General features: G+C 44.8%; 1 protein-coding gene across 1 annotated transcript in view; it reads left to right on the top strand.

Annotated features, from left to right (window-relative positions):
- The window catches only part of PCSK2 (proprotein convertase subtilisin/kexin type 2), a 338,142-nt gene extending 311,353 nt beyond the window's left edge, over positions 1-26,789 (top strand). The window contains exons 11-12 of the mRNA XM_066235935.1: positions 11,073-11,300; positions 26,084-26,789. Coding sequence (XP_066092032.1) covers positions 11,073-11,300; positions 26,084-26,570 — 715 coding nt within the window. The 3' untranslated portion in view covers positions 26,571-26,789. The remainder of the gene's footprint in view (positions 1-11,072; positions 11,301-26,083) is intronic.
- Positions 26,790-27,069: the final 280 nt, after the last annotated feature.

Raw genomic sequence — 27,069 nt, 5'->3', positions numbered from 1 at the left:
GGAGCCTGAGCTGGCTTCTCGCTCCAGCTGGGAGCAGATACACAAGGGAGCCTGCTGCCTGCTGCAGAGGCTGGCAGAGCACAGGGAACGGGCGTGCTCCCAAAGCGCGAAGGGCTGTGTGGCCTCCTTTTAAATCGAAGAGAGGAGAACTTGACTCAAAGTCTCCTTGGATTTTAGCAAGCAAGAAGCCACTTGCCCAGGCCTATCCGCATGCAAAGGGACAACCTAACTAAATCATAGTCATGGAGAAAGGCCGCTGGGTCTCTGCACAGAGTCACAGGCTCTACACCAACTTTCTTGAGCACTCACTTACAGCTCTCCTTACAGTAGAGTGCAGACACCACGTAGACACACTTTGTTTTAGAGCCATGGTTATGAATTTTTTTTTAATTTTTTTTAGTCTATGTCACTTATTTTTGCTTTGATCTTTTTTTTTCTTTTTTTTTACTTATTCATTTTAGAGAAGAGAGACAGAAAGAGAGAGAGAGAGAAAGAAGGGAGGGGGAGCGGAAAGCATCAACTCCCATATGTGCCTTGACCAGGCAAGCCCAGGGTTTTGAACCGGCGACCTCAGTGTTTCAGGTCAACTCTTGATCCACTGCGCCACCACAGGTCAGAACATGGTCATTGCAATGAAGAATGACCACTGGCAGTAGGGGGTTCGAGCCCATCATGGGAGCCAGTCCTAAAATCCCTCAGAACACCAACTGCCTGAGTTGGAAGCACACTCTTGAGATGAGTTTCCTGCAAGCAGCTTCTTCAGGAAGGACTCGCAGGAGAGACCAGAAAGAAAAAGGATGCAGGTTAGAAACAAGAGAAGTTCTGGCCTCAACCTGACCCCCTGGGGAGCTCTGGAGGATACATTTTTATGCCTCAGAGTTTGTTCTCCCTCAAGGTGAGGGAGCTTGGCTGCCAAGTTCTTGTGCTCACCAGTCATTGGCCAAGAGCCATGCCCTAGGGATGTAAACTCCAGTTACCTTGGGCGTTCTGCACCTGTGGCAAAGAGGCTCCAGCAGCCAGCAGTTAACCACTGGGCAGCATGAAATAGCCCCAGGAGAGAGTCCTGAGGGACAAGGAGGGACAGACTCCAGGAACAGTTCCTACAGCTTGTCTGTAGGATACTCTGCTCAGGGTACTCTGTCCTGAGACAAGGAGGCTGGGAGTCCTCGGTGACAGTGGTCAAGGGCTCTTTCCCTCCCAGAGGCCCAATGAAATACTTTTACAAAGCAATGTGAATGCAGTAAGCCAATTATCCCGTGTCCCTCTCCATGGATGCCCACCAGGACCACGGAAGAAGGAGAACCACCACCCCCAGGGCTCGGTGGCAGGGGGTAGGGGGGAGGAAGCCCTTCCTCCATCCTGCCCATCACCACCAGTTTCCAATCTCATCAAGTTCTCCTCTGCCAAATGCTTGAAATAACTCTTGAGCAACAAGGAATATTGTTCACATTTCCCCAAGTGACCAATATTAGAAAAATTTCAAAGAATTTCTTTAGTGGATACGTGTAGGGTGAGGAAGAGGGGTACCTGCCATTTTCAAATACTTTGAATTCTCTCTATGACTTGGGGCTTTCTGTGTTTTTCTAGAGAGCTGAGTGAGGTTTGAGGAGCAGATATCATAAAATGGCAAATTTTAGGTTCAAAAGACCATCTGTAGTTAAGTGGCCCATAAGTTAGGCTAGAACAATGTTTCCAAAATTGACCTTCCAGAGGATGGAATTTTACATGTAAACTCTTTATCAATGTATAATAGAAACTGAGAAGAGTGTACAAATATTAAGTATAGTTCAATGATTTCTTCCAAGTTAACAGACGCATGCAACCAGGACCCAAATCAAAGCAGACTGTTTCCTAAATACCAGTCTGTCCTCTTTTACTGAAAGTCTGGAAGATTCCTCCAGGCTTTTGTGAGTGGTTATAGGTCATTCATATTCATTGTGGAATATTACTCTGTTATAATTGGATACTTGGGTTGTTTCCACTTTGGGCTTATTAGAAGTAATATTGCTATGAACATTCTTGTCTTTTGGGGAAGCTATGGACATATTTCTGTTGGGGGCTTACTAGGGAGTCACAATGCTGAGTCTGAGGTACACATATGTGCAGTTCTAGTAGATACTGCCGAGTCGTTTTCCAAAGGGGCTGTACCCACTGACACTTCCTCCAGCAGTGTATGGAGTTAGAGTTGTTCCACATCTCCATCAACACTGGGTGTTGTCAGTCTTTTGAACTTGACCATCATTATAACTGTACAGTGGAATTGCAGGGTAGTTTTAATTTGCATTTCCCTGATAACTAGTGAAGTTGAGCACTAGGGAGAGTTTTGAAAATGATAGCTCTTCATCAAGAGCTACTGAATATAAATCCCACAAATCCCGAGGAATGAATTGTGGAAGGAGGGGCAGGCTTTCTCTTTCCTGAGAAGGAAGAAACAAAAAGAATACAAGGGAAAGGAGCCAGCTGGGGTAACTGAGTCAACCTATGATAAATTATCTATATCCCATAGCTACAATACAAAACAAGAGCAGCAAGATCTGTATGTAACTATGGCCAGTGATCTGGAAACCCCTTCCCACTTGCTGACCCCACCGAAGCTTTCCCTCCCCTCTCCCTGAGTCCTGGGAAACCTTAAACAAAGAGATCACATGCCCATTGCTTAGATACTGTGAAGGTATAGAACCTGTAAGAAAGTCAACCTCAGGGAGCCCATGTTTTGGAGCTACAAGTCCCACGTGCTCCACCGGCTTAATAAATTCTCCTTCCTTTATTGATTGAGTTATCTGAGTGTCTATCCTCCATGGGGTCACTTCCTGCAACAAAATGACCCAGGAGTTTTATTCAGCTCCACTCCAGGCACTACATAAGCAGCCAGCTCATTGCTGGTCTGTGCACTGGGGTGTGTGGCTCCCAGTAAGGCAGTGATTCTATGAACCTGTGAATCAGGGTACTGTTGTGCAGAATGTGCTAGATCAAAAACGTAAACTTTGAATAACAACAGCTAAACCAAACAGAGTTTTGTTTTGTTTTTTTTCTGTCATGTGAAAGATACAACAGAGGTAAAGAGTCCAGGGCAGGTATGGGGTTACCACCAGGAATCATGGAATCCAGTTTATTTCCAAATTTCTCCATTTCTACCTTCATATTCTCTACAGTCATCCTGTTTACATTTCAGGCAGAAAAAAAGAGAAGAGCAAAGAGGAAAAAGAAATCCACCAGCTGAGTCAGCTCATTTAAAGAGTTTTCCAAACGTTCCACCCAGTGGCCTATTTCTCATTGACCAACACTGTTGGAGGACCACCCCAGACTGCAAGGGTAGCTGGGAAATGTAGTTTTATAGCTGATAACATTGTCGTTCTGAATAAAATTGAGGTTTTCTTAATAAATAAAGAAGATAGGTACAACAGAGAGAATTACTAGTGTCTTTCAACAAGTGGGCAATCACTTAGCTCCTATTGATCTCTATTGTCTTATCAGAAAGCTAGAAAGTTAGATCACCAATGGGTCTCCTGTGACTTCCTGGTATATTGCAAGTCTGCTTCGAAGCTATCATGCCTATAGGAAAGCGCATTTTTAATTGGATGTGTTTATTTGAGGGTTGAATATGCCTCAAAGCTGAAAAACTTTAATTTACTTTTAAATAGTGTGACCAATACTTTACCTGGGAAATAGTTTCTATTCTCTTCTAACTTACATTGACGATCAATATATTAGGTAGATTTTATTATTAATAATAATAATAATAAACTATTAAATATTCAGTATCATGCTAGTAACTTGTCACATGGTAATCTACATTTACCCCCTATAACAAACTTCTAAGGCCTTATCCCATTTTATAGATCAGAACTCTGAGCCTCGGATTGTTAAAGTAACTTATCTAATTTCACATGCTTGGAAAATAGCAGACCTGAGATTCAAACACTAGGGATCCTGGGCTCCAACTCCAGTGTCTTCACTTGGCTCAACTTCACTTGGACAGAAGGTCTCACCACTCATTCTGCCCAGGACAATAGGCTGTAGTGAATAAATTGACTCTTCCTCAAAAGCTATGCACAAAATCTGGGTTTGATTTCTTCAAAATGAGGTTTTACACATCACAATTACACCAGAGCAGCATGTAAACTGGTTTTTCTCTCAGTTTATAAGTGTTAGACCAATAGGGACTGTGGAGAAAGAACCAGCTTGACTTACAAATGCCTTCTTTTTCTCAGACTGAAAATAATCTAGACCTTTGTAAGTGGTTTTTAATCCTGTCCAAGTTTAGAGAATAGACTCTGGATTTTAAAGCCAAAAGAAGACGGATGGGGCCCTGGCCAGTTCACTCAGCAGTAGAGCATCAGCCCAGTGTGTGGAAGTCCCAGGTTCAATTCACAGCCAGGGCACACAGGAGAAGCACCCATCTGCTTCTCCACCCCTCCCCCTCTCCTTTCTTCTGTCTCTCTTTTCCCCTCCCGCAACCAAGGCTCCATTAGAGCAAAGTTGGCCCAGGCACTGAGGATGGCTCCATGACCTCCACCTTAGGCGCTAGAATGGCTTTAGCTGCAACGGAGCAATGCCCCAGATGAGCAGAGCATCGCCCCCTACTGGGCATGCCAGGTGGATCCCAGTCAGGCACATGCGGGAGTCTGTCTCTCTGCCTCCCTGCTTCTCACTTCAGAAAAATACAAAAAGAAAAAAAAAGAAAACAGAACAGACTGGTCTTGCTATGCTGCAAGCATCTCTTCTTCTGCACAAGGAGAACGCAGCCCAGACGAATGAAGCTGCATGCTCAGGGTCACACACCTCACTCTGTTCACATAAAGGTCATACCTCTCAATGCAGGGGTTAAATGCTGTTGGCTTCTAGGATTTACCAGGTGTTAGCAGAAGTCATTCCTCCAAATCTTTACACTGCAACCTCTTTAAAGCCTTTCAGTTTGCAAGTCTTCTAAAGATGCATGTTCTTGCCTAAATTCCCTTTGCTTCCTTGATCGTTAGAAGGAAAACTGGGTCCAGGAGAATTTGATAACATAAATGGTAGAACTCTGAAAGACAATGGTGAGAGGCAATCCTCACAGAGAACTCAAAAAAAAAGTCAAAATTTTATTCTTCTTAGCGAGAAGTTGGTAAACCAACTCTAAGTTACGGCAAATGTGGGGCTCTGTGGGAGATCCAGTTCTGCTCATTATACACAGGACAATCATCTAAAGCATACGATTCACTTGCCAGGACCGGCTTTATAAGAAACAGCCCTTCCTGAGCCCACCTGGTGCAATATTGTTCTTTCAGCCACAGGAAGGCAATCTCTTCCTAGGCTACAGACCGGCTTTGCCACATTCTCCTTGCTCAAGACAACTGCCATGTCTGTCCAGGATTTTCTCCACAGTGTCCTAAGTGACCTTTTTCTTTGGAGCCCTGGCCTTTCCAGATGAAAATGTAACCATCCTCAGTCTCCTCTGGAAATCCTGATTTGCACTTGGATCTCTGGGTGTTTGCTCCAAACCAAGAGCCAATTGGTCTACTCTGAGTTTATTTATCTCTAGACCATCGCAGTTTCCTATAAGTGATTGGAGCCAGCCGCACGAATATAACAGCTTTCATTGATAATTCTCCTGGGACTTACTCATGCATGGTCTATAACAGCTCCCAGCTTTGTTCCTTATGGTCATACCTAGATGCCTACAGCAGCCCCTGACTAGTGTGGTCCTGCCTTCCAGTCCCATATGTCTCAATTCCATTCTCCATGGAATTGTTTATAAAGATCGGGTCACATCTCACTCTGCCCTTACTGGCTGTCCTGAGATCAAGTCCCTGTGTTCTAATGTGGGTGAACGCCCTGCCATCATCTCCTGCCTTATAATTCCTGGCTGTCCCTCCAATATGTAGGGGCTCTTGCCTTCCTGTGTTTTCTTAAGCTTATCACCTGCACAATACTTGTTTTCTCCTACCTCTAAATCCTTTGCTCCAGAACCATCTCTCCCCAAGAACCATCGCCTTACCTGTCTTTTCACTCATCCCCTTGATGTTGGCTGAAAATGCCACTTCCTAAGAGATTGTTAATGACCCCCTGGACCAGTGTTTTTCAAATTTCCTAATACAAGGGGTCCTTGGGTTACAACAGTCTTGACATACAATGTTTTGAGTTTACAACACTCACTCCCATAAAAACTTTTAAAAATTGAGACGTGAGTGTTTCAGCTTACACCGTTAGCATCATACTAATGGACTACGCTGGCGAACTAGTTTGGTTGCACGCGGCAGAAGAATACGTAGTAATGCCAGAGATGAGTGAGGGAGTTGGCATCCCCCAGTATGCTTACCCACGCCATTTTGGACTGTTAAAAGCACAAGTGTTTCATTTGTGTTAGGCTAAGGTGTGTTTCAACTTACACCAAAATTCGGTTACATCACTGTCGTAGGAACCCGAGGACACCCTGTGATTGGAATCCCTGGAGTGCTTGTTAAAAATGGATATCCAAGCCCACGTCAGGTATATGACTCAGAATCTCCAGGATCGTGCCTGGAAAGCTGCAATTTTAACAAACACCCGAGTGCCGTGCAGGAAGTTAGAATGACTCCCCTGGACCAGCTTGGCTTAAGCTTTTGGCTACAGATTGGATAAGCCCATGGGATGTACATTTCTGGGTCCTGTCTGACATCATTATTTATTGCACATCCAGCCATGTGCTCAAACATCATGTGCAGAAGAATCATCATGTTGTCTTAAGTGCATATTCTCAGGCTCACAACCTCTAAGAGGCTGATTCAAGGAGAGCTGGGGCTGAGGCCAGGAATCTGCATTTGTCAGTACGCCCCACATGGTTCTGACACAGGGGGTTTGAGGATTACAGTCTGAGACACGCCCCCTTTGGTAGATTAATCCTAGCTCCCCTTTCATGACAGCCCTCCCTTATTTATTTCTTCTGTTTTATGAAGATATAATTGACATACAGCATTATACAATATAAGCTTAAGGTGTACAGCATGATGGTTTGACTTACATATGTTTTGAGATGATTAGCACAATCTGTTTAATTAATATCCATCATCTCATAGAGTTACAATGAAAAGAAAAAGAAATTTTCCTCGTGGTGAGAACTCTTCGGATATACTCTGTTAACAGCTTTCTTATGTATCATACCGCAGTGCTAACCATAGTCATCGTGCTGTACATTACATCCCTAGTACTTATTTATCTTACACCTGAAAATTTATACCTTTTGACCACCTTCCTCCAATGCCTCCACCTCCCTGCCCCATGTCTCTGGTAACAAGTTTTATCTACTTTTCTATTCATTTGGGTTTGGTTTGATTTGGTTGTTTTTAGACTTCATATATAAGTAAGATTACACAGTATGTGTATTTCTCTGCCTGACGTATCATTTAGAATAATATGGTCAAGGTCCATCTATGTCATCACAAATGGCAAGATTCTCTTATTTTTATGGCTGAATAGTATTCCATTTTATACCTAATAGATAAACTTTATCCATTCATCACCCAGCAATGGACACTTAGATTGTTTCCATCTCTTAACTATTATAAATAATGTGGCTCTGAAAGTGAGGGTGCAGGTAACTTTTCAAGTTAGTGTTTTTGTTTCCTTTGGGTGTATTCCCAGAAGTGGAATTGCTGGGTCATACGGTAGTTCTATTTTTGTTTTGTGAGGAACCTCCATGCTTTTTTCCACAGTGGCTGCAACAATTTGCATTCTTACCAACAGTACCCAGGATTCCTTTTCTCCACATCCTCGCCAGAATTTATCTCATCTTTTTTATAATACCCATTCTGACAGATGTAAGTTATATCTCATTGTGGCATTGTCCCTTTTTAAATATTGATTTTCTGTCTGTCACCAGAGGCTAGGAGCTTCCCACAAAGTGTTCAGAACTAGCACAGTGCCTGGACATGGCGGACACTGAATGGACATTCATGCATTCACTTTACTGTGCTATACTTTCTTATGTATATGTGTCTTATTTTCCCAACCATTATATAAAATATTTGAGGTCAAGGAAGAACATGTCACAATACTTGTCCTACAAAGCAGAAACCTTTATATTGTAGATATTCTGTACATTTGTTTTTATTAAAAAGGTATTACCTAAAATACTAGAGTTCTGTGATAGGATTAAAGCTAAAAGCAGGTTGATAAAATACCTCTTTTACACAAGTGTCCTCTTTCTGTCGATGCTGAAATTGCTCCAAAAAGAGAACCAGGAGGGAAGCAGCTTGACTTCTCTGACATATGTAAATGGTAACCAAACAATGTCACAACTCAATTACATTGGAATGTGGGCTCAGCTCTGATTTATCACAGATGTGAAAAGATCCTTGTTCCAACACCTTATCTCTCGCACACACCCCATGAGACCAAGTGCACGGAGAAGTTAGTGTTTAATATTATTCAGAGAAGAAGGGGGCCCTTCTCTGAATGTCAGGAAGCAGAGCACATGTTTGTGGCTGACCCCTAGCAAAGATGACAGATACTCCGCCTGCCAGTCAGCCCTCGGGTCGCCTCAGTCACCAAATCTTTCACTTGTCAACCATAATCCATTCTGGATTAAATGAGTTCAGAATTTCATTCAGACAAAATACTGAGCTTTGTCATGATCAACTTCAGGAAGTTTCACACCATTTACCTGGGTCCTAGGAATCATATGTCCAAGATATGTTCTTAATTTTCTCAAATAACCATTGACCTTCCCTGAAACTTTCTCCTTAAAAGATAAAGAGCTACATTTCAAGAGCATGTGAATCATTAGCATTGTTGGCTCTAATCCAAAGCTTCCAACTAATAAACACTGCATGTGTTAAAATTTTATCTAATGAGTTATGTTGTTCCTATTTCTTTGAATTATTTGACTTCTGAGAAGAGACATAGTGCATGGATTTTCAAGCTGCTTTGACCATGACTCTCCGTGAGAAATAAATTTTGTACTGCAGCCTAACATGCACACCCCAAAAGTTCCATGAAAAAAGTTTTCCATATTATATAAAATGTAAACTAGCCCTGGCCAGTTGGCTCAGTAGTAGAGCATTGGTCCGGCATATGGATGTCTCAGGTTCAATTCCTAGTCAGGGCACACAAGAGAAGAGACCATCTGCCTTTTCACCTCTCCCCCTTCCCCTTCCCCTTCTCTTTCTCTCACACACTCTCTGTCTCTCTCTGTCTCTGTCTCTCTCTGTCTCTCTCTCTTCTTCTCTCTGTCTGTCTTTTCCTCCCATAGCCATGCTCAACTGGTTCGAGTGCATCAGCCCCAGATGCTGAGGATGGCTCCATGGAGCCTCTGCCTCGGGACTAAAGATAGCTCAGTTGCAAGCATGGCCCCAGATGGGCAAAGCATCAGCCTCAGACAGGAGTCGCCAGGTGGATCCCAGTCGGAGCATGTATGGGAGTCTATCTCTTTATCTGCCCTCTTCTCACTTGGAAAAGAATGGGAGGAAATGTATATTGTTCTTTTTTTCTGTTCTTTGCCATTTATTTTTTAATGACAGTCCCTGGTCTCACTGGTTCTCAACCTTAGTTGTCTATTGGAATGACTTGAGAAGTGTTAATAATTTCCAATACCTGGGTTCTACCCCTATAGAGTCTGATTTAATTGGTCTGAGCTTTGGCCCTAGCAGTGGGATTTTAAATGTCCTCACCCAAAGACTTTTGTATGTGTCCCACGTAGGCAACATGTGCAATAAGTTGATTTCCCAGCCCACAACTGGGCCATGACTTGCAGTTTGAAAAATACAGACACTGAGTAACATTAAACACTAACTTCTAAATACAATAGCATTTGCAGGTAGACTTGTTTACTTACTGAACAGTGTGTCGACAGTTCTGTGTTCTGTGACCTAAACACTGAGTATAAAAAGATACTGTCCCTGCCCTTGAAGAGCTGACAGCCTTATTTTCAAAAATGGAACACGAATATAGGCAACACTCAGATCAAGAAACAGCACTGCGGCCCTGGCCGGTTGGCTCAGTGGTAGAGCGTCAGCCTGGCGTGCGGGAGTCCTGGGTTTGATTCCTAGCCAGGGCACACAGGAGAAACGCCCATCTGCTTCTCCACCCCTCCCCCTCTCCTTCCCTTCTGTCTCTCTCTTTCCCACCCGCAGCCAAGGCTCCATTGGAACAAAATTGGCCCGGGCGCTGAGGATGGCTCTGTGGCCTCTGCCTCAGGCGCTAGAATGGCTTTGATTGCGGCAGAGTGATGCCCCAAGATGAGCAGAGCATCGCCCCCTGGTGGGCGTGCCGGGTGGATCCCGGTCAGGTGCATGCAGTAGTTCGTCTGACTGCCTCCCCGTTTCCAACTTCAGGAAAAAAAAAAAAAAAAAAAAAAACCAGCACTGCCAGCACCCAGAAGCCCCTAGCCCCCTCCCCCACCAAGGCTAACCAGTAATGTGACTTCTGACATCATAGAATAATACAACCTGTTCTCTTCAATGACTGGCTTCCATTGGTCAACATCCTGTTTGTGAGATTCATCTGTACGATTTAGAGTAGCTATAGTTCATTCATTCTTGTTGCTTTTATAGTATTCAAAATTCTATAAACACACTTTAGCCAGTTTATTCATTTTACTCTGGATGGGCATTTGAGGGCTTCACATTTTGAGCCTGTGAACATTCTAGTACATATGTCTGGTGAATATATGCACACATTTTTGTTGAATACATACCTAGAAATGGAACTTCTGGGCTATAGTTTAAGCATATAGACAATATTAGAAGATACAGCCAAATAGTTTTCCAAAGTGGTTGCAGTAATTTATGCTCCTACCAGCAAAGTGCATGAGTTCCGATTGTTCCGCACATTTGCCAATACTGAGTATTGTCAGTCTTACCATTTTAGCCATTCCAGTGTATATGTTAGAATGCACATTTCGAATAAATTCAGGTAAGAGGGGCAAGTTTTTTCTAAGAGACCTATATATATAATGGTTTTAAATAGTGCATAGAAATTCTCCCTTGACTTGGGAGTTTATAAATGTTCCAAAACCTTACAAGGGGCTTTGCCCTATCTTAGTCATTGTGTTTCTCTCCCTGTCTCTCTCTCCCTTTTTGCCCTTAATCTCGAACTCTCTCTGCATTGGTATCCAGCCTGGATCTAACCTGGAGAGACATGCAACATCTGACTGTGCTCACCTCCAAACGAAACCAGCTTCACGATGAGGTTCATCAGTGGCGGCGGAACGGAGTCGGCCTGGAGTTTAATCACCTCTTTGGCTACGGGGTCCTTGACGCAGGTGCCATGGTGAAAATGGCTAAAGACTGGAAAACCGTGCCAGAGAGATTCCACTGTGTGGGAGGCTCCGTGCAGGACCCTGAGTAAGTGGGGGCAGTGGTTCCTCTGCTGCATGTGGAAATGCCCCAGAGATGGTACCATGGCATTAGCGACAATATTAGATTGCCTCTCTGTGTCAGGGAGATGTGCTACATTTGATTCAGGGACAACCGGCTTCCAGAGAGAGCTATAGCATTGCACAACTCCAGGGTGCCATTTACGTAGAACACAATTGCATAACTTAGAACCCTGCTTTTAGGTGTGAGCTTGAACTGGTTTTTGTGCCTTATGCAATTTTTTTAATTGCAAAAAACAATCAGTATAACAAGCTCCCAGATCAGTAAACAGAACACAACCAATATCCCAGAAAGCCCTATATCCCCTTCTGCCATGATCTCCCAAGGGTTACCACTATTCTTCTAACTCCACAGATTATTTCGCTTATTTTTTACTTAATATATATGGAATCATACACTGTGTTCTCCTTCATTTCTAGATTGTTTTGCTCAGAATCACATTGTGAGATTCAAGCACGTTTAGTGTGTGCCTGTAGTTCATTTATTCTCATTGTTGAAGAGTGCTCTTTTGTATGACTATAACAAAATTAATTTATATGTTCTACTTGTGGGACAATGTAAGAACCTGATTTGATTCTAAGTGAAGTGGATAGACATTTGAAGGGATTTAAGTGAGAAGTTCCCACATGGAAACCACTGAGCTGGTCACATATGCCCACTTCCCTTCCAACTTCCTACCATGGCAACAGGATTAGAAAGTAGTGTCTCTCGTGATTCAATTTCTTTTCTCATTGGTCTATTAGTAAAATAGAAATAATATTTTTTATCATTGTTATTTTTAATTAAGGTATTGTGTACATACAGTGAAATGCACAAAACTTAAATGTATTATTTGAGTTTTGATAAATGTATATATACCTGAGAAACCACCATCTAATCAAGAACTAGAACATTCCATCACCCCAGAAAGATTCCTTTTGCCCCCTTCCAATTAATCCCCACATCCCATAGACAGCCGTTGTTTTCATTCCTGACCCTATAGATTAGCTGAACAGTCCTTGGGCTTTAGCTAACTAAATCACATGGTATGGACACTTTGGTGTCCACTTTCTTGGACTCATCATACATTTGTGAAATCAATCCAAGTTATTATATGTAATAATAGCTCATTCATTCCCATTGCTGCATCATATTCCATTGTGAGGCCATACCTCTGGGACCTATAGCATTTACCTGGTGGTAGAATTCATCTCTAACCATCCTTTGTCCCAACCTTATTTCTATTGATCGTCTGAGCTTGGCCGAAGCCAGAACCCTCTCATACTACATTTTATCCCCATTCCCCTTTGGTCTTGGAAAAGGACTGCAATTTCTATAGTCAGTTACCCAGACTTGGGTTTAAATCTTATTTTATTTATTTATTATTTATTTATTTATTTATTTAAATGAGAGGAAGGGCAGCAGTATGCACCCCAACTGGGATCCACCAGGCAAGCCCCATATGGGGCCATTGTTCTGTTGCTCAGCAACTGAGCTATTTTTAGCACCTGAGGTGGAGCCCATGGAGCCATCCTCACCATGGTGCCAACTCACTGAAACCAATCAAGCCATGGCTGCAGGAGGGGAAGAGAGAGAGAAAAAGAGAGAGGGAAAGGGAGGGGTAGAAAAGCAGGTGATCACTTCTCTTGTGTGCCCTGACCAGGAATTGAACCTAGGACATTCACCACTGAGCCAACTGGCCAGGGCCTCAAATCTTAACTTTACTAAATTGGACAATATTATGACCTCTCCAAACCTCTATTTTAACAATTCTCACTTTTTGTACCCTAGCCCCCTTTGGCCATATGATAAAGTATTTAGACCCATCTTAGTACACTGTTCTCAAATGCTTTAGATAAAATACATAGGAATTCAAAAGAAGCCACCAGATGGATATATTGAAACCAGTTATAGATTTTTTTAAAAAAATTTGTAGTGATAAAATATGTCCTTTGTTTTATCAATACATCTAATGTCAAGTCAAATAGCCATGATCATTTCAAGCAATGATAATGACCAAAATGCTACATTCAAGATGCTGCAAAGACTATAATGGGATATGAAAGTCTCTGGGCTTCTTGTTGACAGACTGAGGAAGTGTTATCACTCTGGCATGTGGCCTGCGTTCATAATCAAAGAAGCCGCTTTCATTATAAGTTAGTGAAAATTAAGATGTAGGAGTTTTTTTCCTATATAAATTGATATACCCCTTGAATCTGGCCATTTGGGGACTCAAAACAAGGTCTTCATTTCTCTCTCTTCACCAGTAACATAGAGCTAACATCTCTGTCCTCACCAGGCTTCTGGGAGCCATTAGTGAGACAATCAGCACAGAGCTGGCTCATGGGAACAGGTGCTCAGCAAATGTAACTGTGCCTTGCCCTCTTATTCATGACTTTGGACACTCCCAGTTCACACCTGTAGGAAAAAGAAAGGTAATAATCTCATAGAATTTTGGATGCCTATTTGCCTACTTCTTATATGAATTCAAAATTGTGTAACCTTCTAACTGGCAGCATCCTCCCATGGGTCGACGTCCTTAGTGTTCACGCGCTGAGCCCCTAGAAAGCGGCACGGAGCGACTGTCACAAGACTCTGTGTCATTTCCCAGGGACTAGTCCATAATCCCAACAGCACTACATAGGAAAGCACCACTTCAGCCCAAGTCCTATACTAACTTTTTAAAAACAGAGCAGCACAAGCCTCACGTGATGTATGTTAAATACTTTAGAGTCTTGCAGATTTCCTATCAGTTTCCCCAAAGCTGCCATGTACACAGATCATTTCTGTTTGTCCTTGTACCCTTCCACTTGAAGACAGGTGTCTGTGTGTCCCCAAAGGGTTGGTTGACTCTGTCAAGGTCACAAAGGCTATAAGGGTAAGCAAAAGAAGGAACTAACTTTTATGGGCATCTACTAGGTGTCATTCACTTTGCAATCACATAAGTTTCCTAGCCATCCTGTTTTGGATGCTTGCGATTGTGCCTCAGCTCACACAGTCGGGGTGTGAATATTTTGCAGTACTAAGAACAAACTGGTCCCATGTTGTGTCTCAGGGAGACACACCATAATGTGCCTGGCCCATTTACATACACTGTTTGTATTAACCATCCTAAGCCCAGGAGGTGCGTGCTATCATTATTACTTCTTACTGGTGAGGAAGCTGAGCTGATAAAGCATGAGGGAAGTGTTCCAGGCCATGAGGGGCAGACCAGGACTTGAAACAAAGCCCATCTGAATGCAAACCCGGGCTTTTTCCATTGTAAGACATCGGCCTTAGTGAGCTCTGCTGTGCATTCAGGACCCTATTAGAGCAGCCTTGCTTGGGCTCAGGAGTGTCATTGCAGATGGGAAGAGGCTCACAAGGTTAAGGGCATGCAGAAGGTCATCAAGCTACTGCGCAGCCAAACTGGGATTTGAACCCAAGCCTTCTGGCTCCAGAACTCCACCCCAAGAGGAGTCTCAGTGGATCTCAGTGATTCTCCACTGGAGGAGGTGAGGCTTAGGGAGAATCAGAAGGACCTGAGGGGATTTTTTAATACGCCCCCCCCAGGAACTCTGATATACCTACTGAGTTGGAGGTCACCCCTCCTCAAACTTCATAACTGCTGTTCAAGAGACCCTGTCCCTGCCAGGTCTAGGAACAGAGTGACCAAACAGAGACAAGACTGGGAATCACCGTTCAAATGGGGAATTGAAGGGTAAATCCTATTCACCATAACTGACTCGCCTAATATAAGTATCAAGTGGGCTTTGACAGCTGTGCTCGCTTGTCAGAGCTCAGAACAGTTTTCTGAGTTATTTAGAAGGACCAGGAGACTGGCTGCAGCAATGGGCATGTTCTATATCTGAGTGTCCAACACCATAACTGTGGCTATGAAGCGCCTGAAATGTAACTAGTGTGACGAGGAACCAAAGTTTCCATTCGATTTAATTTTAGTTCATCTAAATTTAAATAGCCACATGTAGCTAGCAGCCACCATCTGGGACAGCTCAGCTCTAAGGCACGTCGGGTAATTACACAGTAATAGAGAGATGCTAGATAGCACAAGAAGAATGGGACGTGTACATTTAATAACATCAGTCTGTGAGGGGGTGTGCAGAAGTCAAGCCTGCAGGGAAGCTGGGCCAGTCCATCTCATACTCCCCCAGGTCCCCTCACTCAGGTCCACGGCTCACTCCCACACCAAGACACCTGTGTGAGGGCAGCCCCGTGAGGATGCAGGCGCGGTGCAGCCACTTACTAAGAGCTGCTCTCAGACAGTCCCCAAGCTGGCACTTTTTTCCCACCATCGCATGTAATCACGGAAGGTTGGCATCGCTAGCCTGTTTACAGGAGCGAGGACTGTGGCTCAGCAAGACAAAGTAAATGGCCCGAGTTCACAGAGTGAGCAGCTCCACCGTCTGTCCAGTCTGCAAAGCCCTGGACCTGGAACTTCTCCCTTATTGCAAAGAGGGAGAATGCTCCGCCAGCAGCAGGTGGGGGCTGAAACACCCCTGGTGGGTGGGGCCCTGGAGCTGTATCTACAGTCAGTCGCACAGCGGCTCCATGGACAATGTTCAGGAAAGTGGCTTGGCTGCAGTATTTAGGAGAACAGCCAGCTTGGGGTGCACGGGGGCCTCTTAATTGAGAACCATGTCGATATCAGACCTTATCTTCTGAGGCCACACTGGATGTGAAAGGTGGGTCTCTAATGATCTCCAAGCTCTGAGCATTTTGAGCGGGGGCAGGGAGGAGAGATAAATGTAGAGATGAATGACAGCTTATCTCCCAGTCTCTGCATGTGCCTCACATTCTGTTGTAACCCACACAAAGGTGGGATTTGGAGCCAGAGGCAATGCTGGAAATACGTTGTCCACATCCATCATTTTGCAGTTCAGGAATCTGAGGCCCAGAGTTGTGAATGTCCCAACAGCTTACAACAAGCTAGGAAGTTTGTCCAGTTTCAGCAGTAGTATTTTTTTAATTTATTCATTTTAGAGAGGAGAGGGAGGGAGAGAGAGAGAGAGAGAGAGAAAGGGAGAGAGAGAGAGGAGAGACAGAGAGAGAAGGGGGGAGGAGCTGGAAGCATCAACTCCCATCTGTGCCTTGACCAGGCAAGCCAGGGTTTCAAACCAGCGACCTCAGCATTTCCAGGTCGACACTTTATCCCACTGCGCCACCACAGGTCAGGCCAGTGGTAGTATTTTTAATGAAAGGAAATGAGAGAAGAGTTCATCCCTGGCTCATCTGGGCCCCCCACAAGGACAGGGACCAGGTCTGTCTGCATTCGTGGTGTTTCCTCAGAACCTAGAACAGCACCTTGCCCTTAGTAGACACATGATAAATATTTTTATATGAATGAATGAATGGTTATTCAGCAAACATCACCGGGGTACAAAGAAGATGCCTAGATGAGGACAATAGGAGCAGCGGAGCAGCCAGGGAAATTCAAGGCACGACCCTGTTGGAGGGGCTGTGCGTGCCCTCAGTGCCCTCTGCCGTCTCGTCTTGAATTTGCTCGCAGATGAGAGTGAGCTAGCGCTAGAGCAGAGTTCTCCGTAGAGAACTCGGGGGCTGGACAGGGAGATCCAGGCAACAGAGCCCGAGGTGGCCGTGCCTCTGGCAGAGGAGGTCCTTATCACCGTGAATTGTGCTCCTGAGGGGCTGGGATATGGGGTCAGCAGCCCAGACAACTGCCACTTTCTGTGACGTGCACAAAGACAGCCTGAGTGGGGCAAAAGCAATTGTCATGTTTATGGGATTCCTCAGCATCACTCTTCCCAGAGAAACAGTCAATTTGAAAAGCAATTTTTTTATTTTTTTCATTGAATATATTGCAGCGATATTGGTTAGTAAAATTATAGAGGTTTTAGGTGTACGATTCTACAGTGCATCATATGTATATTGTATTGTGCATTCATGACCCTTCCATCACATTTATTCCCTCTTTACCCTCTTCTACCTCCCCCACCCCCTCACCGTTTGGTAATCTCCATGCTATTTTCTGTGTCTATGAGGTTATTTTTGGGTTTGGGGTTGTTTTTTGGTTGGTTGTTTTTTTGTTTTTGGTTTTGTGGGGTTTTGTTTTTTTTTGCTTAATCCCTTTACCTTTTTCACTCAGCCTCGAAAAATCCCCTCCCCTCTGACAACTGTCAGTCTGCTCTCTATCTATGGGTCTGTTTCTATTCGTTAGTTTATTTTGTTAGAATCCACATATGAGTGACATCATAGAATATTTGTCTTCCTCTGACTGGCTTATTTCACTTAGTATAATGTTCTCCAGGTCCATCCATGCTGTCACAAAGGGTAAGATTTCCTTCTTGACCCTGGCTGGTTGGCTCAGTGGCAAAGCGCCGGTCCAGTGTGTGGATTTCCTGGGTTCGATTCCCGGTCAGGGCACACAGGAGAAGCACCCATCTGCTTCTCCACCCCTCCCCCTCTCCTTCCTCTCTGTCTCTCTCTCTCTCTCTCTCTCTTTCTTCTCCCCTCCTGCAGCCAAGGCTCGATTGGAGCAAGTTGGCCCCTGGCATTGAGGATGGCTCCATGGCCTCTGCCTCAAGTGCTAAAAAATGGCTCCAGTTTCAACGGAGCAAGGGTCCCAAACGGGCAGAGCATCACCCTCTAATGGACTTGCCTGGTGGATCCTGGTTGAGGCACATATGGGAGTCTGTCTCTGCCTCCCCTCCTCTCACTAAATTAAAAAAAAAAAAAAAAAAAAAGATGTCCTTTTTTTATGTCCAAGTAGTATTCCACTGTGTAAATGTACTCAGCTTCTTTATCCACCAGGCTGGACATCTTGGGCTGCTTCCAAATCTTGACTGTTGTAAATAATGCTGCCATGAACATAGAGATACACATATTCCTTTGAATTAGTGTTTTGGATTTCTTTGAATAAATTCCCAGAAGTGAAATCACTAAGTCATAAAGAAGTTCCATTTTTTTATTTTTTTGAGGAAATTCCATACTGCTTTCCACAGTGGCTGCACCAGTCTGCATTCCCACCAGCAGTGCAGGAGGGTTCCCTTTTCTCCACATCCTTGCCAGCACTTGTTGTTTGTGGTTTTATTGATGGTAGTTATTCTGACAGGTGTGAGGTGATATCTCATTATGGTTTTATTTTGCATTTCTTTGATAATTAATGATGTTGACCATCTTTTTATATGTCTATTGGCCATCTGTTTGTACTCTTTAGAAAAGTGTCTATTCAGGTCCTGTGCCATTTTTTAATTGGACTGAGTGTTGAGTTTCGTAAGTTCTTTATAAATTTTGGATATTAATCCCTTATCAGATGTATCAATGAATATGTTCTCCCATTCAGTGGGTTGTCTTTTCATTGTGTTGATAGTTTCCTTTGCTGCGCAAAAACTTTTTAGTATGATGTAGTGTCATTTGTGTATCTTTTCTCGTTTCCCTTGCCCTAGTAGATATATCAGGAAAAAATAGTGCTGTGAGGAATGTTCAAGATTTTACTGCCTATGTTTTCTAATAGGATTTTTATGGTTTCAAGTCTAATAGTCTTTAATTTATTTTGAGTTTATTCTTGTGTATGATGTAAGAAGGTGACCTAGTTTCATTTTTGGCACATATCTGCCCAATATTCCCAATACCACTTATTAAATAGACTGTCCTTACACCATTGTATGTTCTTGTTTCCTTTATCAAATATTAATGACCATCTAGGTATGGATGGATTTCTGGACTCTCTGTTCTGTTCCATTGATCTATGTGTCTGTTTTCATTACAGTACTATGTTGTTTTGGCCTTGTAGTATAGTTTGATAACAGGTAGCATGATTCCTCCAACTTTATTCTTCTTTCTCAAGATTGATGAGGTTATTTGGGGTCTTTTGTGGCTCCATATAAATTTTTGGAATATTTGTTCTAGTTCTATGACATATGCCATTGATGTCTTAATTTGTTGCAATTAAGTCTTGATTGCTATTGGTTCATTTGTACATAGAGTCAACCCTCAGGCTGGCTGACTGTGAGGGTCTACCCTGAATGCAGACCACTTAAAGTGGCCTGACCTGTGGTGGCGCAGTAGATAAAGCGTCAACCTGGAATGCTGAGGTCGCCAGTTCGAAACCCTGGGCTTCCCTGGTCAAGGCAAATACGGGAGTTGATACTTCCTATTCCTTCCCCTCTTCTCTCTCTCTCTCTCTCCTCTCTCTCTCTAAAAATGAATAAATAAATAAATTCTTTTAAAAAAGTAGAATTTGCCTCAGCAGGGTCTGGTGCCTGCCGAGATGTCCCTTTGGATATGCTGTTTTGAAGTCAATTGGATCTTGCTCTAATGTTGTCTGAAGCTTGCCAGACAATATCATTTGTTCTGGGAGGGACTCTGGTACAGGCCAATATCAGACACTTTCTGTGATTGTCCCTGGGATACAATGTGATCCATAGTTTTGGCTGCCTCTGCTGGGTCTAGGTGTGTGCAGAAAGGACCAAGCTGATCACCATGACTGGCTTTTACCAGCAATGGGCTCAGGAGCAGGTCAACAAAAGTCCCAACACATCCTGAGATTTACCTACACCTGTCTCCACCTGTTGTCTGCCTGTTAGTCTCAGTCACTCAAATAGCCTCTGGTGGTACTTGAGTTTATGAGGTAGATTCTCAGTGAGTCATCAGGTAGGGGTGAGTGGTGTTCATCGGATTGATACAAGTTCAAACTCGTGCTAGTGCTGGGTTTGAGGCCACTCAGACTCAGCAAGAGTCCCAGAGTATACCAAGTCTAGCTGCCACTGGCTGGGCGCTCACCCACCTTTATGGTGGGGCAGGGTCTCAGGGAACTGTCAAGATAAGACCAACAGAGTTTGTCAGGCCCAAACAGACCAAGATCTGGCAGCATGAAGGGAGGGTTCCGCACTGCTCTGGCATGCAAGAGGGAAATAGCCCCTGTTCTAGAACCTCACAACTCAGTCTGTCCCATATTTTGCCAAGAGGACCCCAAGCTCAGCAGGGTGGGGGCTTTGGGAGTTGGGATGATGGAGCTAGTGGGTCTCCCATGAGGTGAGGTGCTGCTCAGGCTTTGGGAAAGGTATGGGGTGTGGCCCCCATCTCAGAGCCACACAACTCAGTCTGTCCCAGATTTTACCCAGTCCTTGGCAGAATGAAGCCACCAAAAGTCAAGCAGATGAGACCTCTGGGATCTCCGAGAGTGTGGCTAGTGGATCTCCTGCGAGGAGGAAGTGCCAGTCAGGTTCACAGAAAAGTGATTGGAATGGCCTCTACCCTAAAGCCATGCAACTCATTCACTGATACCCCCTGAGTCTGCCCAGACCTCTACATTCCAGTGAAGGCACTTGACTCTTCAGCAGGACATAAGCTCCACAGGGTGAGATTAGAGGGAATCCGAGGGTGAGGCCATTGCTTTTTACCAGGTTGATTCTGCATAGAGGAGTGATCTACCCAAGAAAGATAGTGTCTGCAGTCAGAGGCAAACTAAGGTTGCCTCTGGGCACCAAATTAAGGTTGAGGCCCTGGGCACAGAAGAAAATATTGGGCCCCTTAAAAAAAAAAGAGACAGGGAAAAATGAAAATACATGTTAATCATATTTTTAATAAATTAAAAATATTATGTACTATTAATGTTAAAAATTCAAATTTGAAACCAAACTTGGTGTCATTAAAAAAAAAGTGTCAAGTTGGGGTTTTGCAGGGTCCTTCAGAAATCAGGGCCCCGGGCACACGCCCAGTGCACCTGCCATTAAATCCGCTCTGTCTGCAGTTTGGGGGAATGACTCAACAAAGGGATCCTAGCAACTGTCCCCTTCAGCTCCCTCCCCAGAGCCACAAAGCCACAAACCCCACACACTCCTCGAGTGGCTCTAGTCTGGTTCACCCTTCCTCCACTGAAGCCCATGGTGAGTGCTGCAAATAAAATGTTGTGTGTTGGCCCTTAAAGATGTTACCTGTGTCTCCATCCAGCAAACTGCTGTCTCTCCTTAACAGACAAAATGCCTGCTGATTTTCACAGCCAGATGTGCTCTGGGCGGGGGAACCCTGCTGGGGTTGAGACCGTATGCTTTTTAGGGGAAACCCACCACAGCTAAGATATCCATGTGGAACCTCAGCCCCTGCCTATAAAAGTGGGGCCAGCACTATTCTCATCACTGGCCTTTCTACCAGTGTTGATGTGGCTTCTTCTGTGAATCCTTGATTATATGACTTCTCTTCGGCTAGTCTTCAGTTGGTTATTCAGGATGATTGTTCTATAATTTAGTTGTAATTCCAACTTGATCCTGGGAGGGTGTAGTACTCCAGCCCACTGGGAACTACCAGTGTCACGTGGAAAAAACCTATTCAAGACACAAACTGATGTCAAGTGGAAGACGGGGAGGTCTGCCAAGGGAGGCAAAGAAGACCTCCTGAATTTCCTTCTTCCTCAGCTTTTATTGATCAGAAGCAGAACAGAAGTAACAGGATTACAGAAGAGGGAGATCAGATGATAAAGGGAAAGAATGACTAATGGCTGTTTTGGTGACATGGAGAAAGGGCTAATTTGGGTCAGTACATTCTTTTTCTTTTGCTAATTAACAAGCACAAAGGGAGGGGCAATCTAGAACCTCTAGGCCCATGATGGCAAACTTTTTTATAAAAACCACCCACTTTTGCAGTGCTGGTCAACCTGGTCCCTCCCGCCCACTAGTGGGCGTTTCAGCTTTCATGGTGGGCCAATCACGGCACCGTTTGGTTGCTCCGCTACCACCCACCATGAAAGAGATTTTATCAGGAGAGCTGGTGAATGGTGCTCAACTAAAATAAGAGGGAAAAATACAACTGCCTGTGTGTGTCTGTGCTAGACCGGCCATGAGCAGTGAGCAGAGCAACAACCAAGGCACTAGCCTTGTATATCCCCATATCTGCCAAGAATCAACCAAGCCTAGCAGAACAGGTGACTTGTCACTCCCATTCCCTGAGGATGATTCTGTAGAAAAGGGGACAGCTGAGAACCAAAATGGCAGTCAAAGTTCAGAGCAGCTGTGGAGGGAATCTGGCTGAGGCACTGTGTCTAGTAAAACCCCCATAGCCATGGTGTGCCTGACAGTTGTCTCGGGCTTAGTTCAATCCTTAGTTCTTTCCTTTGATCATAAGAGGTCACTCAGCCTGGAATAACTTCTCTCTTGTACAAACTCTATTGCATAGTGGGCTGTGGATATGGGTTCCAGCAAAAGTGGCCTTCCCATCTCTAATTCTTTGCCAATTAAGAACTACTTTCAGGCCCTCGCCAGTTGGCTCAGCTGTAGAGCATCAGCCCAGTGTGTGGAAGTCCCAGCCATGGCACAAAAGGGGAGCACCCATCTGCTTCTCTACCCTTTCCCCTCTACTTTCTCTCTGTCTCTCTCTTCCCCTCCTGCAGCCAAGGCTCCATTGGAGCAAAATTGGCCCAGGCGCTGAGGATGGCTCCGTGACCTCCACCTCAGGCACTAGAATGGCTCTGGTTGCAACAGAGCAACAGCCCAGATGAACAGAACATCGCTCCCTGGTGGGCATGCCAGGTGGATCCCAGTTGGGCGCATGTGGGAGTCTATCTCTCTGCCTCCCCACTTCTCACTTTAAAAAAATACCCCCCGCAAAAGAACTATTTTCAGTTTTTCCCCAGGGAAGCAATGTCACTTTTCTGCCAGAGTTTTCACAAATCAACTTGCAAAAGAACTGTCACTCTGAACTCCAGTCTACAAGTGCTCTAGATGCAAATGAGGATAAAAAATAAGATGTTTAGAATCCAGCTTATGTTTTGATTCCTTGTGATAGTAGTGACTATTGCATTTGACAATGACTAGTGATGCCTTATGACTAGTGAACACCTAGAATGACTAGTGAACACCTAGAATGGCTATTATTCAGGGTAACAGTCTATTTGTTAGCTTGTGAATACCCTTCTTGAATTTCTTAAGATGGCCTGGCCATCAAAATAAGCAAGGGCCTCCAACTCAACTCAGGACTCAGAGCCGGGGCCTTTCTTCCTGATGTGGTCTCCACTGTAAACCTCTGCTTCCTCCAACAGTGCTTCTCAGAAAGTTCCAGAGCTCCTGAGACTCCACTCTAGAAGGAAGCCTCCAATCTGGGCCTGCCTGCTTGTCTGTGTAGAAACTCACTCACACTTAGGGTTCTGGACCTTCCAGAAGCCTCCTGCAGGGTGACCAGAAAACCTGCACAACAGGATCCATAGTTTCCCCAGCTGCTTTTCCTAGAGCCTGTGAGCCACAGCAAAGATGGAATAAACTTACAGCAGAAGCCCCAGAGACTTTCTGGGTGGTGGTGCTGTTACCATGTTTAAATTATACAGACGCAAACAATTTAGATCTGTGCTAGCCAATACAGAAGCAACGAGCCACATGCAACTATTAAGTAAAATTAAATAAGTTTAAATTAATGACTAAAATTAAATTAATTAAAATTTCAGTTCCTTATTCACACTGGTCACATTTCAAGTGTTCAATAGCCACATGTGGTCAGTGGCTACTATATTGAACAAAACAGATGCATCTAGACATTTGTAAATATATGACGCATATGAGGGTGTGTATCTATTTTATCTTCACAGCAGCTCTTCTAGGTAGGGAGTGATATATCCCTATTGTACAGGTAAGGAAAATGAGCTCAGACAATTCAGATGTCTTGCCCACAGCTAGAACTTTAGTCCACCCCTCATAGCTTTCTGGCTGCAGGCTGGCCTCCAAATAATCATCAGTCATTTATCAGCTCACCTGCTTTGTGTCTGACATAACAGGTTCTGAGTACACAATATCTTCTTTGAGAGCTCCAGGTAATGGTTATCCATACTCTGGCCTCCAGCGCTGGCCTCATGCCTGCTCTCCCCCCTGGACTGAATGATTTTCCAGAGCCTGGTGCTTGGGATGCCACCATTATCACTGGATGTCTATGGCTAATGAATGCTTCACACATTACTCAGCACTCGCGTCCATGCAGAGCACACACAGCAGCACTCCCGGAAACTGTTCCAGTATTTTTTTTTTTTTTTTGCATTTTTCTGAAGCTGGAAACAGGGAGAGACAGTCAGACAGGCTCCCGCATGCGCCCGACCGGGATCCACCCGGCACGCCCACCAGGGGCGATGCTCTGCCCACTAGGGGGCGATGCTCTGCCCATCCTGGGCATCGCCATGTTGTGACCAGAGCCACTCTAGCACCTGAGGCAGAGGCCACAGAGCCATCCCCAGCACCCAGGCCATCCTTGCTCCAATGGAACCTTGGCTGCAGGAGGGGAAGAGAGAGACAGAGAGGAAGGCGCGGCGGAGGGGTGGAGAAGCAAATGGGCGCTTCTCCTGTGTGCCCTGGCCGGGAATCGAACCGGGGTCCTCCGCACGCTAGGCCGACGCTCTACCGCTGAGCCAACCAGCCAGGGCTGTTCCAGTATATTTTTTAAGTCTCTCAGGACAGTACTGCTTTGTCGACCAGCTGCAGGGGAAGCTCAGGTCCATGGCCTTGGCTCCCAGGGCAATGCAGAACTGAGGCTTGGCGCTGAGCAGGTGTGTGAGCAGCATCTTCTTTATAAGTGTAATCTACAAAATGTGTATTTTAAAAGTATTTGCCATTTTATGCTCCAAAATAAAAACTGTGTCAAGGAAGGATATGAAGGAAGAGACAGGGAAGGGGAACTAGCACCAGGTGCGAAGCCCAGGCTCGGTGTTCCCACGCACGGTCTTATTTAACCTCACAAAACCCACCCACCCACAGGGACAGTGAGACTTGAAACAGTTGAACAACTTGCTCAAGGTCCCCTGACCAGTACTTGTAGAAGCAGAAGTCTAATCCAAATATTTTTGTTCCCAAAATCTAGAGTTCTTCCATTATGCCATGCAATCCTCCAATGTAGTGTCCTTTATTATGTTTCTGGTGCAAGAGCTTTGAGCATCTTACCTCCAGAGAAGATTGGTTGTATGGGAAGAGAGCTAAAATGCTTAGATTGACCCTTTGTTGGGTTCCAAATCTGTGATCAAAGATACTCCCAAGTTCCCTGATCTTTCAAAGGACTCTCCTTCACTAGAATAATTAACCCAATTTCAGCTTTTTTATGATAACAACGATCACATTAACAATTACTTTTATTTATCAAAATACTCAGCACTTTAACAGAGAGGTATTATGAGCTCACTCTAGATTGTCCCAAAAGTCACTCTAGATTGACCCTGAGATGGGACTTGAGTGCTAACAATTTTGAGAGATGATCCCAGGAAACATGAGTGGGATGTGAAGATGTGAGACAGGGAAGAGGGATTAAAACCAATAAAGAGAACATTGAGGAACAAGCTGCCACTGTAGGCAAGTAGGCTCCGTCCCACTGGGGACACTGAGTTGTCCCACTGAAAAACAGAGAAGCCTGGGGACATTTATCCACCGCCTTTTCTCAATCATTGCTAGAGGATTGTCCCCGGGGAGTTGAATCCCTGACACTTAGGGGCTGCCCTGCACACAGGCTGAGCAAACTCTCAGAACAGGCAACGCTCTGGGAGAGAAGCTGGATAAGATGCTGATACCCGAGGTGGGAAGCAGTCAGGGGACACGGGAGCCACAGCTGCAAGGGACTCGGGGGTGACTTAGAAGAAATGGGAGGGGCGGCAGCAGCATCTGCTCCATGCCCTTTCCACACAGAAGGTTCAGAGAGTTAAGTAATTTGTTCAGGCTCGCACAGGTGGGGTAGGAATGAGCTCAGGTCTGTCTGACTAACTAAAGCCCTTGCTCTTCCTGCTCCCTGAAGCTGTCTTTAGTTTCCCCTCATGTAACATGCCTACCCCTTACCATCTGTCCTCATCACTTTGCCCTCAGGAAAATACCATCCACTGGCAAGCTGGTGCTGACCCTCACCACCGACGCCTGCGAAGGAAAGGAAAACTTCGTCCGCTACCTGGAGCACGTGCAAGCTGTCATCACGGTCAATGCAACCAGGAGAGGAGACCTGAACATCAACATGACTTCTCCTATGGGTACCAAGTCCATTTTGCTGAGCCGGCGTCCGAGGGATGATGACTCTAAGGTGGGCTTTGACAAGTGGCCTTTCATGACCACCCACACGTGGGGGGAAGACGCCAGAGGCACCTGGACCCTGGAGCTGGGGTTTGTCGGGAGCGCGCCGCAGAAGGGGGTGTTGAAGGAGTGGACCCTGATGCTGCACGGCACGCAGAGCGCCCCTTACATTGACCAGGTCGTCAGGGATTACCAGTCCAAGCTAGCCATGTCCAAGAAGGAGGAGCTGGAGGAGGAGCTGGACGAAGCTGTGGAGAGAAGCCTCAAAAGCATCCTGCACAAGAACTAGTGCTGCACCCCGCTCTGGCGCCTCCTCCTCCCTGCCTCTGCCCCTCGGTCCTCGCTCCATACTCTTTCGGGCACCTAGCAACTGTCACCCCCCACAATCATTTCCAACTTCTTGATCTGAAGCTTCGCTCACTGTCAATGATTATTTTCATTACAATGGAAGCAATCTTTTTTTATTCTCTGCCCCAAATACAGTGTCCCCATCAACACCAATGTTCTATTTGCGACTCTAGGTTCCTTATTTGTGTTATTCAAATAGGTGATATCCTGCAAACAAAACTCAAACAACTTTCCCTCAACTATTTTCATATCTGAGAAGAGAATGCATTTAAAAAGCTACATACAGTGACTCCAAGAATGCTTATCCATGGTCTCAACTGACTTGATACATAAAAAGAAAATGAAAGATTATGATCAAGGGCGAGCTCTGAATCCCTTAAAGCACAGGAGAAGCTGAAAAGGGTTTGGGGAAAGATATTATGAACTTAGCAAGATTTTTC

This window comes from Saccopteryx bilineata, chromosome 6 (assembly GCF_036850765.1).
Source record: "Saccopteryx bilineata isolate mSacBil1 chromosome 6, mSacBil1_pri_phased_curated, whole genome shotgun sequence".
Classification (NCBI taxonomy): domain Eukaryota; kingdom Metazoa; phylum Chordata; class Mammalia; order Chiroptera; family Emballonuridae; genus Saccopteryx; species Saccopteryx bilineata.
This window is presented reverse-complemented; position numbering and strand designations above follow the sequence as displayed.